This window comes from Stegastes partitus, unplaced genomic scaffold, assembly GCF_000690725.1.
Source record: "Stegastes partitus isolate 25-593 unplaced genomic scaffold, Stegastes_partitus-1.0.2 Scaffold1951, whole genome shotgun sequence".
Taxonomy (NCBI): Eukaryota; Metazoa; Chordata; class Actinopteri; family Pomacentridae; genus Stegastes; species Stegastes partitus.
This window is the reverse complement of record NW_007579682.1, coordinates 14,781-31,630: the sequence shown is the minus strand read 5'-3', so window position 1 is coordinate 31,630 and position 16,850 is coordinate 14,781. Positions and strand designations below refer to the sequence as shown.

The window sequence follows — 16,850 nt, the reverse complement described above, 5'->3', positions numbered from 1 at the left end:
GCCTCTCCACACTGAAGCAGGGTCGTTAGCTGAGAACCGGTTCTTCAGCTTCTCAGAGTAGCTCCTCTCAGCCACTCTGATCTCTTTGCTCAGTGTGTTTCTGGCCGTCTTATACAGGTCTCTGTCCTCACTCCTGTAAGCCTCCTCCTTGGCATGGCGGAGCTGCTGCTGTTTGCTGGTGAACCATGGCTTGCTGTTACTGAAGGTCCTGAAGGTTCTGGTTGGCACACACATGTCCTCACAGAAACGGCTGTAAGCAGTCACAGTGTCTGTACAGTCAGAACAGGCTTGTAGTTCCTGCTTTGCCTCGGTGGTCCATTTCCTCACAGTTCTGACAACAGGCTTTGCAGATTTGAGTTTCTGCCTGTATGTTGGGGATGAGGTGGACCAGACAGTGGTCAGAGTGTCCCAGAGCCGCCCGGGGAGCAGAATGGTCTGCTCCTTTAATAACGGTGTAGCAGTGGTCCAGTGTGTTGCTGTCTCTGGTGGGACAGCTAATGTGTAATTTTATGGTCAAATGTAAGAAAACAAATAACCATTTGTAAAAATATTTTTTTTGACGAAGACATTATTTACAGTTTTTGCCTGCTTTCTTTTTTTCTTTCTTTCTTTCTTTCTTTATCTCTTTACAATCAACATGTAAAGATTTGACCTTTTATTACAAGTAATTTAACAAAACATGAAAAATCTGTTAAATAAGTCACATATTTACATTATAATTAAACCAAACACACAATTTTTCTTTCAAATAATGGCATTTAAATACCTTAAATTGTGTAATTTTATGGTCAAATGTAAAAAACAACAACCTCAAACGACTGGAAAAATACAGATTTTTGGCATAAACAATATTTACAGTTTTTGCGTGTGCTAAACATTGATACTATGAAAGTGACATTTTTTATTGTTCTTCATTAAATATATTAAAGCTACAGTACATAGAAACCCTGCTGATTGGGATTTTATATTTAAATATGATCCATCGTCATTAAAGTTTGATCCGCCAGTGCGGTACGGCAAATCACGCATGCGCACTGCGGGCTGCGCGGCTTGTAACTAGCGCATGCGCACATACAAATCCCCAGAAGCAGCAGCAGCAGCGGCAGCTCAGGTCAGCCAGTCCAGTCAGCAGTCATCCACGCAGCTACCTATATCCCCTTTTCTTAAATTAGCCACTTTAAGCTTCGCGATACCGCCCCCAATTTCAGCGTCGGTACGGAGCCGCCAGGCCGGGACAGAGACGGAGAGAGAGGCCTCGGCCATGGAAGCGCTCGGACCCGGTAAGACCTTTTTGAGGGAGCGGGGGGGAGCGGAGGGAGCGATCCGTGTGTGGGAGCGTGTGCGCAAATGCGTCGCTTCACTGGGGGCCGCGGCTGCAGCGAGGCCTCCACAACAAACCGAGGCCCAGCCCGAGCCGCGGTCCCGACGTCCGGTTTTCCGTGTTCACACCGAGCGAGTGGGGCAGGGCGGCCGTCCGTACGGGCAGGGCGGCTGTTTTCAGCGGCCGTACCGTCATGTCTGGCCGGTTTTTGTGTCTCCGGAGCCCGCTCTGCCCGTCGTGTCGCGGCTGGCATTGTGTGAGTGGGGATTTAACTGGGACCTTCCTCCTTCCTTCCTTCCTTCCTTCCGCGTCGTGCTGTGTTTACGTTGATGTTTGTGCCTCTTTTCGGCCACATTGGCTCCACTTTAACCCCCGAGCCGTCGAAATACGACCGAATAAACCCCCATTCGTCTCATTTTGTGTTCTTATTTTTTTTCTGCCAAACCACCTGAATTCGCACCATCGCCATCAGGAACAGCATGTCTCTTCGGGCTGCCCCCCGTCCAAGATGACAGCGATGGGTGGAAAAACAAAATGAATGCCAATAAAACACATGTTAGCGGCGCTGAAGCGAGCAGACGTGTTGGGGGGCTCGTAATTTCGCTGTTTTTTCTCTGCGGGGCTGTCATCGGGTTTACGCGCCTCTCCTCGGCCAGCAGCAGCAGCCATGCGCCTGATGGAGCTCAGCGGGGATGGATGGCGGCTTTTATCGATCCGATCTGCAGGCCAGCTCCATAATATTCATCTCCTATATGATAACAAAGGCACTTACTCTGCAGCCCTGCTCTCACACGCATGTACACACGGCGCCGCGGTGCAATTTTTATTGATAAAATCCTGCAAAAATATGCTCATTTATCTTCATTTTCTTTGCGCCTTTTTTTTTTTTTTGTCGGTCAAACGATGCATCTTGCAGAACAAAAATGAGCCTTTATGCGACAAGCGTGGAGCGGGTTTATTTTTGTTGACTCGCTGCGTGTCCACACACTTCGCCCACAGGCTCCATGATAAAGGTGGTGGCATGAGGAGAAGCCGAGGTGTGCGTTGTTGGAGCACGTTTAGGCGGATGCAGGAGGCTGGTCGGGGCAGGGGCAGGGTTTCTGGGGGAGTTTTGGGACACAATAATGTTGGAGCGACCATCCACAGGTGTGTGTGTGTGTGTGTGTGACTGAGTCATTGTCACACGACCAATGAGTGCAAGTCACCAGGTTAAATCCAGCAGCTGCATGGTGCTTATTGTTGTTTTCAAGCTTCAGTTGGAGATGTTTGTTTACAGGGCTGCAGGGTGATGGAGAATCGGTGATTGCAGAAGGAATTTTTAGCAGATGACTTGAATAACTTGAGTAATTATTAATTCCCCAATGATTTGGGTGGTTTTGTAAGGGGGAGTGCATGGTTTTAAAAATAAAAAAAGCCATTTGGAGCCTTTCTTATGTGGTGTAACGCTGCCAAATGCGTCCAAAATTTTTTATTTTCGGTTTGGATGGCATTTAGATCTGGCATCAGTGGTGAAACACTGGCGACAGACTACCTGTTTTTGTTCATCGTCAACCTTTCTGTAGCTAAAATATTATTTTTGTAATCAAATCTTCGTTTTCAGTGTTTCTCTCTGTGCACATGTGGAGGCTGTATGTCAACAAATGCTTTTAAATTTAGAGAATTTAGTTTATCCAAGATGCAATATGTTCAATCCAACAGACTTTTTCTTGTAGATTAGTTTGGAAAAATATAATTTGAGGGTTTTCTTTTTGTATTAAGCAGCGAAACAAAGTCGCAGCGTTAGACGTCTGAGTTCATTTGCCTTCATTCGCGTCGCACAAGGTGACTATTGTGCATTTAAACATTGCGATGTAGGTGCTGGAACAACATATTGTGCAGCCCTGCTTGTTTACCAGACGAATCAAAGCTGTCATTAACACACAGATAAACAGTTAACAGCTAATATCTGACCTTATAAAATCACACTGGGCAACTGGAAAATGTGTTTTTGTTCGAGACGTCGAGAAATACACATGCAAAGCAGTTTAATCTTTGTGAAAATCTTATTATTTTGGATATTTTGATGGTGACATGTCCTCTTTTTTAAAAAAAACAAAAAAACAATGTAGTTCTGTCTAATCCGGTGCGTAAAACTTCGTTTGCTAACGGTCTCCATGTTGTATGTTTTCGCTTTTCAATTGTATTTATCAGCCTTTTACATTCACTGCATTCATGGTGCTTTAACCCTACACACATCTATAACCTGAGATGATTATTGTGATTAAATTAGGAAGCCAAATGACACGAGGATGGGTTGTGCCGCACCTGGATGTCCACTTGTGCTGTGGGTCAACAACAGAGCCACCTCTGCTTCTGAGATTCCTTCAAACACATGCGTCAGCGTGGCTTTAACACCTCCAAAAGTTGTGTATGATGAAGTGATGCAGGCCTGCTTTAATCGTCTCCAAACTTGCAGTTCTGTAGGTGTGCATGCGTTAACACAGGAAAGACGCAAATAGAGGCAGACAGACAACGGTGCGCTCCGAGTGGTGAGGACTGGCAGCAAAGACGTCAACTTGAAAATGTTTCACACTGGGCGAGAAAATCACGATTATCTCAAAATTGGTGGAGAGAAGACATGCTGCTTGATAATTGTGCAGACACAGGCAGAAATAGGAAACACGTGAAGATAGTTTGTGGTAAAAATTTGGCAATGTTTCATCATAATTTCAGTCTGAACTGCCAAATATAGTTTGTGTCATTTCCACAAGCAGCTGTACTTGTAGTTTGTGGCCAGTCAATGTGAACTGTGGAGGTGAAATTAATGCAGAGCGTGTCGCATCTACGCTCAGAATCAGAAATACTTTATTGTTTCCTGTGGGGAAGTTGTTTATACTGCAATCGATTCCCATTCAGAGTCTTCAAAATTTAAGCAGCAGATAAAATAAAGATAAACACAAGTAGAAAAATATTTCCTAAAAATATCAACATAAGTAGAAAGAAATATATAAAAATGAGTTTAAAACAAGGTGTCCTAAAAATATAAACATTAGTAAAAATAGGCCCTAAAAATATATGAGTTTAAAATGAAACTCATGAGTTAAAAAAAAAAAAAGTCTTCAAACATAAGCAGAAAGATAAAATTCTAAAATTTGAAAATGTGCATAAAATATGTGTATATACTGTAAGAATCATCAGGTGAAGCCATTAAACGTCCACACGTACAGGTGGGTGTTTCCATCTTGTGAATGGCCACTGAGCCGTCTTCGTGCGGCTGCCTCCTCCACGGTGCAGCGTAGTAGCTTAATCCAGGTGATCTGCAGGTGTAGGCGTCAGTGCGCTCCCCGCTCAGTGACTCATCGCCGGGCCGGGCCGTCGGCCTCGCGCTCGGCTCTAAGCCCAGCTGTCTCGCTGCTCCATCGTTACCAGGGACACGCATAGCATTAGTCCGCAGTGAAAACTCAGAAAGCGAGCTCGCTGATCTGATGTTTAAAATCCATTAGGTCCATTAGAGGAAACCGGCGGAGTAAGACAGGCGGCCGATAATCTTTGTGAACGCGGTGATTTGGATCCCGGCTGAAAGTCGCACGTCAGGAGCAGAAGTGCGTGTTTGCCTCCAGTGCATCTGTCGTTTTCTGCACCAGGAGAAGAAAAAAAAACCTAATTTCACTTCCTCAAAGTCGACGCAGCTCTGAAGCAAAAGCGTCAGATTATGGCATCATTTTTTTTGTCTTTGTCATCGGAGCTGCAGATTCCTGAGGTGATGGGGTGTTTACCAACGGCGTCGGTCCAGCTGTTTACCTGCCTTTAAATGCACGTGTCGTTTTAATGTCATGTAGTTGGAGCTGACAGCATGAACTGAACCAAACTAGTCAAACTGCTCCTCAGACATGATGATTTTCTGCTTCTTTTTGCCGTCTATCATTGAAAACAGACTGTTTTCAGGGTTCTGACTGTTGATTATCACCCTGGACTCATGATTAACATGTTGTTTTTCAGGTTGTCTTCAGTCTTTAATTGACTGACCAATTTAATAATATGAGGCTTTCACGTTCCAATTTATTTATGCACATAAACAAGCAGAGAATAAGTTAAAAAATACAAACTGAACCGACTAGTTTTAAGTTTATTTAGAAGTGTAATTGACTGGCAGCTTTGGAAACAGAATATCTTCACCTTGGACTTGTGGTTTACATGCTTTTAGGTTATTATATCTGGTGTTTAATTGACTGAATGATGAATCCTTGTGCATGCATTTGCATTTTGTCCCTTTCTGTTTTGCTTAAACGAGTGCTCAGTCGACTGGCAATCGGTTTTGATCGATTTGATCACCTCTGTTGTTTTGTTTTCCTTCTCATTTGTCAGGACTCTTGCTTTTATTCGCCTTATGTGATAGAAAACAGAACATCTTTGGATTCTGAACAGTTGGTCCGACTGAAACGCAGACAATCCGAAAGACTTGTTAATTTGCAGATGGTTAACTGACTGGCTGAGTAAATAATTGCGAGTTGCCACCTTTTTTTTTATTTTTATTGAGGAGACATCAGAGTTGGGGGTGGCAAGGTTGCTGGTGTTGGCTGTGGTGAGCAGACTGGCTGCTTGTGGGAGGCTTCAGGCGTTTCACGTTGAGAGACACACATTTCTAAGTGTAGTAATGTGGCAGCTGAGGAGGCTAAATATAGGTGCACCTCTGTTTATGGTGGAAGAGGAAGACCTCAGACTCGCTGCACGTCATGCAGAGACCGAAACCCTTCCTGCAGTGTCAGTGCATGCACATGGTGAGCAAAAAAAACTATTAGAAACCCTGTAAAATGCCATGCGTTCCCCATGTATATACAACACTCAGCGTGTCTTAAAGTGAGTGAGTTAATCTTTTGGAACTGATTGCAGGCTGTCAGTTAAACACTCGTGAATAAAAAGTGGGATTATTCACACAGAATGCTGTGAAATGTGAGTTTACGCCATCAAATTTGTGGCTGGCAACTGTTTGAATTTAGCACAGGCTTAAATAAAACCTAAATGAATGACTCATATCGAATTCGTCGCTTGATTTTCTGCTGCTTGTGCAGGCCCAGACATTGATTTTGATTATTTATATCATTAGAAAATGTTGTTGTGCACAGGTGGGAAGCGCTGCAGAAGTAGGATATAGTGATTAAAAACTCTGTGCCACGTAGCTCCTGAATGTTTTCTGTCACTTATGCGTGCATTGCACGGTATAAGCTGCAGTTAATAGTCGATTAATCAGCCTCAAGAATGTCGGTTTGGTCAGTTTTAACGATGGAAATTGGTCATTTTTGGAGCAAAAGCACAAAAAGTTCTCTGGTTCCTGCTTGCGTTGTGTGAGAGTTTGATAGTTTGTGGGTTTTAGCTAAAAAAAAACTTAATTTAATACACAAAATTAACTGGAAAAATATTTGTGATGTTAACCAGTACTGAAAACAATCACTTAATACTTTCAGCTCTGTTAATAGTCGAGTAATCAATCTTAAGAATGTTGTTTTGCTCCACTTTAAAAGTTCTCTGGTTCCCGTATTTTTTTTTTGTGTGTGTGAAGATTATAAAGTTCTGTGGATTTGAGCTTGTTTCTCAAACAAACTTCACTAATTTCTAACAATAAATTAACAGTAAAACTATGCACGAGATAAACAATTAAGAGTCGTGTAATAAGTGCAGCCTCGTTATTAGTCGATAAATCAGTCTTTAATATATATTTTTTTTAAGCAGAAGAACAAAAAGTGAATTGTTTCTTGCTTCTTTTGTGTGACGATGTGAAAGTTTTGTGGATTTTAGTGTGTAGGTCAAACAAATTTCAGTATTTTCTGACATTTTATAGACTAGAAACAACACGTTTGTCAGGTCGTGTAACAGTCACAGACCCGTCAGTCATTAAATTGCTTTTAACGAGTCCCGCGTTCAGCTTTGCATGTAGAAGTTTTGCAGTAATTATCAACTCTGAGGACCAAACTTTGCTCGAACAAGTTTTCTTGCACTCAAACTCTCGATTAAAGTCGACACAGAGCACCAAAATAGATGCCTAATAACAGAAAACTAGTGAATTATAATACACTTTGCCTAAACGTGCAGCTTCTAGCGCCGCGTACGACACTCGGTGCTTCCTTTTGTTGCCGTCGGTAACAAGGCCAGTAGGACAGAGTGGAGTGAATCACCAGATGATGTTTAATCCAAGTCGTGACAAAGAGAAGCAGGCGTGCAACAAATGGCTTCTTATCCGCGACGCAAACGCGATGATTCGGAGGAACTGAGGGCTTGTTTGTGTGACGGAGGAGGAGGGAGGAGTCGGGGGGCCCGGGGTGGACGAGGGCATGTTGTGGAGCGTGTTCTCAGGAAGCGACGGGGAGGGTCCCGATTGTCCGGGATCTCGCGCTTCAGTTGCTAACTGGAGCGTGTCGGTGTTGAGGGAGTTCAGGAGGACCCCCGCAGTCCCGGAGCTGTCAGTTGACAAAAGCGTTACGCAGCCTCCTCGACAAAAACCCCTCCTTCGAAACCACCGGAGCTGCTTTGTTTCAACACTCGGTTACACATGAACGTATACTCTCTGACTTCTAGGTTCTGTCCCAGGAGGTGCTTCCTCTGAATTCTGTGCATCACATGATGGTGAATCATCGCCGGGCTCAGAGGAGGTCTCGCATGTGCTGGTTCAGAGCGATGACTAAAGCCTCGTCGACGGCGTGTTCCTCCGTCACCTGCAGCCGCTTAAGTGACCGTAAATCGAGATGAAACCCGAAAAATGTGACAGACGCTGCTCAGAAAAAAAAAAACACAGAATTACACAACGCAGGAAATGCATCGCCTCGAAGGTAGAAAAAGCAGTGAGACAGAAGTACGATACATGACCGAGGGGAACTGAGAGCTAGAATGAGGCCAAAATAGAAGAATAAAAAGTGATGCTTTACACCAGACTCAGATATTAGTGATAACACACACCAAACTGAAAGACTGCTCCTGAAAAAAGTGAGATAGAAATAAAACTTTGCACATTAAAGTGACAATGTTGTACATGAAACTGAAACTGACATTGGAAATGATATTAAGATAAACTTCATTAATCCTGAAAGAAATTCTTGTGCAGATATTACTCAGAGAAAACACGACATAGTGTAAGAAATACATCATCTAAAAACTAGAATAAGATATAAGCAGGATGCATTACTAAATTAAAGTAAGAAAATGAGTGAAAATGAAATATTGCACCTGAAAAAACATAATGAAAATACAATTTTGCACATTATATCGGCAATGTTGTACATGAAAGTGAAATATTGCACATGAATGATATTATAATAAACTTTTTTTTAGTCTTGAAAGAAGTTCTTGTGCAGATATTACTCAGAAAAAAAACAACATAGTGGAAGAAATGCATCGCCTTGAAAGTAGAATAAGCAATAAGATGCAAGTACGATGCATTGCTGAAATAAAATCAGCAATTTAAAATAAGAATAGAACGGTACAAAGTCAGGGAAAATGAGTAAAAATGAAATATTGCACCTGAAAAAAATAGATGGAAATAAAATTCTGCACATTATATAAACATTAAAGTGAATTTTTTAGAATATTGCACATAAAAATGACGTTACACAAGATACTGCAGTTGAAATTGATCCCTCACACGTTAAAGCAGTTATAAAGGCTGAAAATAAAGATGTGGCAGTCGAAGAGCAGCGTTAACATGACGTTGGAACAGTTTCACATGTTGGGTTTTATGAGAGAAAACAGTGTTGTTGATGATGTTTCAGCCCTGAAAGAGCTGTTGACGGAGAGAGATGTTGTTGCACGGGGAAAGCTCGGTGTCGCTCCTGCAGAGAGGGAGGCGTTGTGCAGTCGTGATGGCCTCTGCCGGCTCTGCGCTCTATATGTATGCTGTGTTTGTGTTGGATGGCGTGCTCGGTGCAACGGTAATCCCGGCCTCCCTGCGTGGCTTCCCTCCATATGGCCCGTCTGAGAGGGGCTCGGTCTTTGTCTCGGCCGGAGGGGTGGGCGTCCCGGGTGTCTGGGTGGAGCCGTGGGCGGGCTGACGGCTAATTGGAGGTCATTGTTTCGGTGACCCATGTAGGTCAGGGGCCGGAGCTGCGGATCAATCAAAGCGTGTTACGGCCATTTCGGTGCATTCAAGCAGGTGTCACTGATGAGATGGTTTGCAACAAGCTTGGCGTGACGCCGCGAGCGTTTATCATTCAAATTCGACGTTTAATGGAAACGCTCTTGCTGTCGGCCATCTTTGCTCTCATTTGAGATGTTCAGAAGCTCCACCGATGAAGGAAGAGGCGACACAAACAGTGGCATGAAAAACGAATCGTGATCTTCATCTACAACAACTTCAGTTTAGTTAATGACCCAAGCAGAGTTCTACCTTCAGACTGTGAACGTTCCAGAGGTCCAGGTCCTTCAAGTCCACAGAGGAGGGTCCAGATTGATCACTTTAATGGACTTTTTCCATCATTTCTGAGCCTCAGAACTTCATCAGTACAGCAGATAGACACATGACATTTAGGAGGAACAACACATCTGGGTTCTGCTAGAACCTGACACCAGATCAGTTTTGGTCAGAACAAGTTCTAGCAGATCTAAGGTTTGATAAGAGGCTCATCGTATCAAGGTTACAGTCATTTCGTACAAGTTTCAAGACTTTTTGGACGTTTTAAATCATTTAGGGCAAAGTTTTGAGTTATTTTGGAGAAGTTTCAATATTTCTGGACACATTTTGGGTCATTTGGGATGAATTTTGAGGCATATTGGGTCATTTTAGGAAGTTTCAAGACATTTAAGACAAGTTTTGGATTGTTTAGCACAATGTTTGAGTGTTTTTGAAGAAGTATTTGTCTTTCTGGACAAATCCAAAGTCATTTGGGTCGAGGTTTAAGACATTTCGGACAATTTTTCATGCATTTCATCAGTACAGCAGATAGACACATGACATTTAGGAGGAATAACACATCTGAGTTCTGGTAGAACCTGACACCAGATCAGTTCTACATCCATCCAGGTGTCTCAGTGTGTAAAGACTAAATCTGCAGCAGTTTAATGTCGATGACAGTCGTAGAAACAACCATTGTTACCCTGGATGTCATTTCTGGTTTTGTTTAGTCCAAAATTACTCAAAAATTGTCCAAATTAACAAAATAATTTTCTAAGCTGAGCCAACAAAGTGTCCAAAATACCTCAAATATGTCCAGATTTCCTTGAAGCTTTTCCAAGACGATAAACTTATATAGTCTCATACTCGACTCAGCCGTCACAGAAATAAACAAATCTTGTCTTAAACGAATAAAATGAACCAAAATGACTCTTGTCAAAGTTTTGTAGATAAGGTTGTGGTATGTTGGATAATTCTTTTTGATTATTCATTTCACAAGATTGGGAAAAAAAACAACAAAAAAGCAATCAACATGTCCAAGATTTGTGTCAGGTGTCCTCAGGTGTTACCAGTGTGAGGAAACATAGGCCCTCTGAATGCAAGAAATATTAAACCCTATTTATTATGATTAGTTTCTATACTGGGCTCCTCTGCTCTGTGTGAACACTGGCTGCAGTTCAGCCCAAAAGTCCCGGAGATGCTCAAATGTTGCTCGACACCTGGATGGATGTAGAACTGATCTGGTGTCAGTTTCTACCACAACTCAGATGTGTTTTCATCGTGTGTCTATCTGCTGTACTGATGAAGTTCTGAGGCTCTGAAATGGTGGAAAAAGTGTGAAATTTGGACCTTTGTAACTCCAAAAACATTCACAGTCTGAAGGTAGAACTCTGCATGGCTCCATTAAATATACTGAAGTTACTGTAGATAAAGAATGAGCCGATTCTGTGGAGGTCAGGAGGGAACTTATTTCAGATTTGCTTGACTTTTAAACCTCAAAGGACCCGCCGGTGTTTCCTCTTCAGGTGCTTGATGGCTGTGAAACTTGTGTACAAACCACAGTTTTGTTTTTTTACAGTCGCCATATTCTAAAACGTCAGTGCAAAGCTCTGACCGTCGGCCATGTTTGCTCTCATTTTGATTCAACAACCTTTGTCCTGATGTTCTTCTACAAAGTGCTCGAGAGTGGATCTGGAAGCGCTGATAACGAACCCTCTGTCTTGTCTCTGCAGGCCCGCCCGCCCCTACCTCTCTGTTTCAGCCTCCACGGCGTCCCGGCCTCGGCACGGTGGGGAAACCCATCCGGCTCCTTGCCAACCACTTCCAGGTGCAGATTCCCAAGATTGATGTCTATCACTATGATATCGACATCAAGCCTGAGAAACGACCTCGAAGGGTCAACAGGTAAGAACGCTGACGGGGTCGGAGCTGGAAGCGCTCGCCGGGATGGGAGACCGTTTCTGATTCGCAGATTAGTGGATCAGTCTAAATGTTTCATTTCATTTTTGAGCTTTGTGAGTGCTCAGCAGCTACAAAAGATGTTCAGAAGCTCTCCATACAAATGAATGAACACATAAAATCAGTCAGTTCCTCCCGCCTGACCTCCTCAGAATCAGCTGTTATTTTAAAATCTACATTAACTTTAGTATATTTAATGAAGCCGGGCACAGTTTCACCTGGTACAGTGAGTGTGGTTTCTGCTTCTGGCGTCCAAAATTACTCAGAACTTATCCAAAATGGGCCAAAAAATATCTTACATCTATCCCAGTTGCCCTCAAAACTTTTCCAAAAGGACAAAAACTTGCACATATTTGACTAAAATGACAACAAAAATGTCCAAAATAACAAAAAATAAATAAATAAAGTTATAGAAATCCTGTCTTAAATGAGTAAAATGAACCAAAGTTACTAAAAAAACATTGGCTAGAATTACTTGAAACTTACCTCAACCTTATCCAAAATGACCCAAAACTTTTCCAGTTGTTGATCAGCTGATCCTGAGGAAGTTGGGGGGAACCTCTGACTGCTTTAGGTACCAGATATTAACATGTCACTTAAATATGCAGCAGTCAGAACCAACCTACAGAAGGGTAAACATGAGGAAGCTGTATATGTCGGTAAATGGGGAACCTGCTGCCTCTGTCTTCCAGGGAGGTGGTCGACACCATGGTGCGGCACTTCAAGATGCAGATCTTTGGAGACCGACAGCCGGGATACGACGGGAAGAGGAACATGTACACAGCGCACCCACTGCCAATCGGACGAGACCGGGTCGGTATCTCAGCAGACGGACGTGTCTTTATGATTCTGTGTTGTTGTCATGTCGTGGTCGGCGCTGAAGCTCGTCCATCAGCGAGGGCTGATCGTGTTTTAAGGGAGGAAGTGGCCTCCTGGTAACTGGATTAGTTTGAGGAGGCAGAGTCGATGTTTACGGCTGCTGGGTGGATCGTCTGGGAAGTCCTGAGCTGCAGCGTCAGAAGTAGTTTCTGGGCGTGTTTTTGTTCGTTTTTTCTTCACTGTGGGCTCATTTTTCACTGCAATCTAAAGTCCTGCTGCTCTGTGGAAACAGATGGAGGAGAAGAGAGAACTCAGCCTTAAATCATCATGAACAAAAGTGGATTTTCTTAGATTATTTATTTTGCATAAACAGAAAAAAAACCTGTGTAATCAATATGCGTAAAGCATTCTTTTTTTTTAGTGCCACCAGGTTTCACTAGTATTGTGGCACTAATACAGTAGCTCTACATGCTGCAGATATTTTACTACATGTTATGTTTAATTCTTGTCTCCTCTCTGCTCTGCCTGCAGTTCAACCGAAAACTCCCCGAATTTTTGTCACATGACTGTTCGTCACATTTGAGTCGCTAACGGCTTTACGGCTGCGTCAAAAAGTGCAGAATTTTTATTTTTTTACAGAATCTATTTGCACCAAATAGTGTGTTTTTGGCAATTTTTATAAAATTACTGTCGGAAACAATTCTTTCAGTTTTTCCAGTTTCTACAGCTGAACATTATAAAAAAAATTTTAAAATTCTTTCGCGCCGTTTATGAGACATTAATCCCTGTATGATCGAACACTGATCTGATTCATTATGGTACATTTTTTCTTAGGACCTATAAATTAAAGTGACGCTTCTGAATCATCCTGGTTTTAAGATTTTGGTTGGGTTTTTTTTTTTTTGGACTAAAGCAGTTGAAGGATCCTCTCTGCAGTTCAACCGAAAACTCTACGAGTTTTAGTCACACGACTGTTGAGCACATTTGAGAATAGAATAGAACAAAACTTTATTGAAATTGTTAATGAGACACGAATGGCTTCACAGTTGCATCAAATAGTGCAGAATGATTTTTTTTTTTTTTTTTTACAGAATCTAGTGACATAAAATGGTTTATTTTTGGCAGAATGCTACAAATAGACTAAAGCGATATAGATAAATGGTTTAGAAGTTTAATGTAAACTGCAAATTAAAAACTTGTTTGAGTTGGTTTTGACTTATTTAACGAATGATGGCTGGAATAACCAACATTTAACTCACAACCTCGTCTCCTGTTCCTTTGTTGTCTTTACCTCTGGAAAGCAAAACGGCAGATTTGGTTCATTCTTTAGCCGGAGCTGCATGTTGTCGTTGCTCATTATTCGTTCAAGGGCTGTTCGAAAGTTAAACGTTTGTTCTGTTTCTGTCTGCTAAATGGTGATTTTGGGGTGACTTGTTGTTTAGACAGTGAAGTCAGACCTGTTATGAAACTCCTGTTTCACTAACCGGTCCTTGTCAGTGCGTTCTTTGGTGAATTTTAGCTTTTATTGCTGTTCTGTCGCCTTTATTTTGAAATACTTTTCCAGCAAAGTGGAACATCATCATTCTAAAAAAAAAAAATGCCATTGATGCATTTCTTCCTCATGGATTGAATGTTGAATACAAAGAGAGAAACACAAACCTGACGATGATGAAAACTGTCAAAGAAAATGTTGGATTTCTCTTCCTTAGTGTGTCGTCTGTTTTTGGAAATACGAGAGAGTTGGAACTAAAATGGAAGAATTAAATAGGAATGTTAGTTTTAGTGATTTATAAATGCTTTCTGCTCCGACAGAGAACCAGGTCTGAATCTTTCTCCTGCTGCTGCTGCAGAGCGTTTTTTTGGCTTCTCGTTTGCACCTGTTGCTGCTGCGTGGGCGTCCTAATCAAATGTTTGGATGCTGACTCATCTTTTGTCGTTTGAAAGACAAATTGATTTCTTTCTGCGCGGCTCTGTCCTTCCACTCCGCTCTGTCCTTGGGTATTTATTGCACATCTCACCTGCTTCGTCCTCAGGTGGACCTGGAGGTGACCCTGCCCGGCGAGGGGAAGGACCAGACCTTCAAGGTGTCCCTGCAGTGGGTGTCTGTGGTCAGTCTTCAGATGCTGCTGGAGGCCCTGTCGGGTCACCTGAACGAGGTGCCTGAAGACTCGGTGCAGGCTCTGGATGTCATCACGCGACACCTTCCCTCCATGAGGTAACACACTTTCACAGTTTCCTCAGTGTGAGTTGCTGCTTTTGCCATTTAGTCGTCTTAATTTCCTGCCGTCTTGCTGATCAAATCGCTCCTGCGTGGAGGTAATTATCTGCCGAACCTGCGGTGATGGAGCCTCAAACTCTTCCTCCGAGAGAATAAATGCGTTTTCTTTGATTAGGGCAACAAACTTGTGCATGTATTTATTTTAACAGGATGATTTAGCAGCTTTTTGCATTCTTAGTCTTACATAATTGTACAAGATATTTATAGAAGTAGAAAATAAATTAAACTGGCAGAAATTAAATGCAGAAATAACTGTTTGAAGGTTTTTATTCTTTAAAAAGTTTGCATAAATTACAGCTAAACAGTTACTCTTGTCTTATTTAATCCAAATCTTTTACAGAGTTCATTGAGGGTCCCCAGACGTCTTTATTTTTAATTGTTTAATCTGTATGTTGTTCTTTCTAGCAGAAGGTTTAACTTCTGACATGAATTATTATGAAAAGTGTTTGTTTTTATACACAAGTTGTTGTTTAAAGATCTCGGGACACCCTTTTATTCATTTGTTTGTTAAATTTAATGTGATTTTTGTCATAATTTTCAAATCTTTAGCAAACAAAAACCGAAAATGAGTCTTTGTGGTTGCTAGGTGCGTCGTTTTTGTTTTTATTAATTCACTTACAGCTTTTGAATTATGTCTGTGTTGTGTTTTTATTTGCTTTTCCTACATTCAGCTGTTAAATCCAATTATTTTACAGACAAAACTGACAAATATTAATCCTAAACTGACTGTTTTTTTTTCAATAATTGATCCCTGACGCTGATTTGTGGCTCACGCAGGTACACTCCGGTGGGGCGCTCGTTTTTCTCGCCTCCGGAGGGCTACTACCATCCTCTGGGCGGAGGCAGGGAGGTGTGGTTCGGTTTCCATCAGTCCGTCCGTCCTGCCATGTGGAACATGATGCTCAACATCGATGGTGAGACCTCGGCTGCTTCCGTTAAGATTCCTCTGAGTGTGTTTGTTAAAAAAGAAAAACAAACTGCAACACAACAGTTGTTAGACGTGAGATTCTACATTTTCATTAAGCAGAAGCTTTGATCCAAAGCGACGAAGGATCTAGTCGGGAGAAAAGTGCCATAGAATAAGTTCACACGCTCAAGATATTATTAAAGTTGAACCCATTGAAAGGATACTGGTGTGAGAGGTAGCATCTCATTTTCAAAAAACAGGAAGAAAAATAAATAACAAACTCTGCAAATACAGACCGCTCTCTCATCTCAGCTCTCTGCTGAAAATAAAAACCTCCACAAATACTAAAATAAAAACCACATACATCAACATAAGGAGCACTTAAAGCAGTTTGAGTTCTGATTGCTTGAAGCACTAAGCAACTAAAAATTTTAAATACAGTCCTGACTCGATAATCGACCCTTAACAATCCTAAACCTGCTATCAGACAGGTTTTTAGGAAAAACCAACAGAACCCATAAAAACAGCCTTAACACAGCGACAGCCTTGGATTCTGACTCCAACAGTTTTTGGACAAATTAAAGTGATTTTTTGTTATTGATTGAATATTTTCTGTAATAAAAAAATAGTAGCTGATCTCTGAAATGGAAGAAGATGGTGTAGAAGTATTTTTTTTAAAAACGAACCGCGCAGAAATCTGAGTGTTTTATTTAAAACCAAATCTGCAAATAGAATGAACACAACATTAAGAGATCTGAAGTAGGAGTCATTTTGGTAGATGGTGTCGGTTTAATCAATAACGGCTGAGAAACGTATTTTTCTGAATGAAATGTGCTATACAGTGAATTTTGACAATCTGTTTTAACATCAAAATGGTTTTAAAATATTGCTTAAGGACATTTATCATTTTGTTGAAATAATATTTCCAAAAAGTCAAATCTGTTGCCTTGATTCTTGGTGAATTTTTGTAATTAAGATCTAGTTTATTCTTGTTGAAGTCAGAGTTTTACATTTTTATTAGCTGTAATCGGAAGAACAGCATCAAGTCAAGATGCTTAAATCAGAACATTACGGTCAAAATGATCCAAACAGCACAATGCAGGGCTTATTCTTAATTACCACCACTTATTACACTAATTAAATGAGTCTTTCATGTTGTGCTGAGGATATTAAACCTGCCACATCTGCAGCTGCTTCCTTTTTGTGGCCAAAA

At 41.6% G+C, this 16,850-nt stretch overlaps 1 protein-coding gene across 1 annotated transcript in view; it reads left to right on the top strand.

The window, feature by feature from the left end:
* The first annotated feature begins 1,031 nt into the window (after positions 1–1,031).
* The window catches only part of LOC103373317 (argonaute RISC component 4), a 30,522-nt gene continuing 14,703 nt past the window's right edge, over positions 1,032–16,850 (top strand). Inside the window, exons 1-5 of the mRNA XM_008303182.1 lie at positions 1,032–1,280; positions 11,408–11,579; positions 12,326–12,446; positions 14,486–14,667; positions 15,508–15,644. Coding sequence (XP_008301404.1) covers positions 1,064–1,280; positions 11,408–11,579; positions 12,326–12,446; positions 14,486–14,667; positions 15,508–15,644 — 829 coding nt within the window. The 5' untranslated portion in view covers positions 1,032–1,063. The remainder of the gene's footprint in view (positions 1,281–11,407; positions 11,580–12,325; positions 12,447–14,485; positions 14,668–15,507; positions 15,645–16,850) is intronic.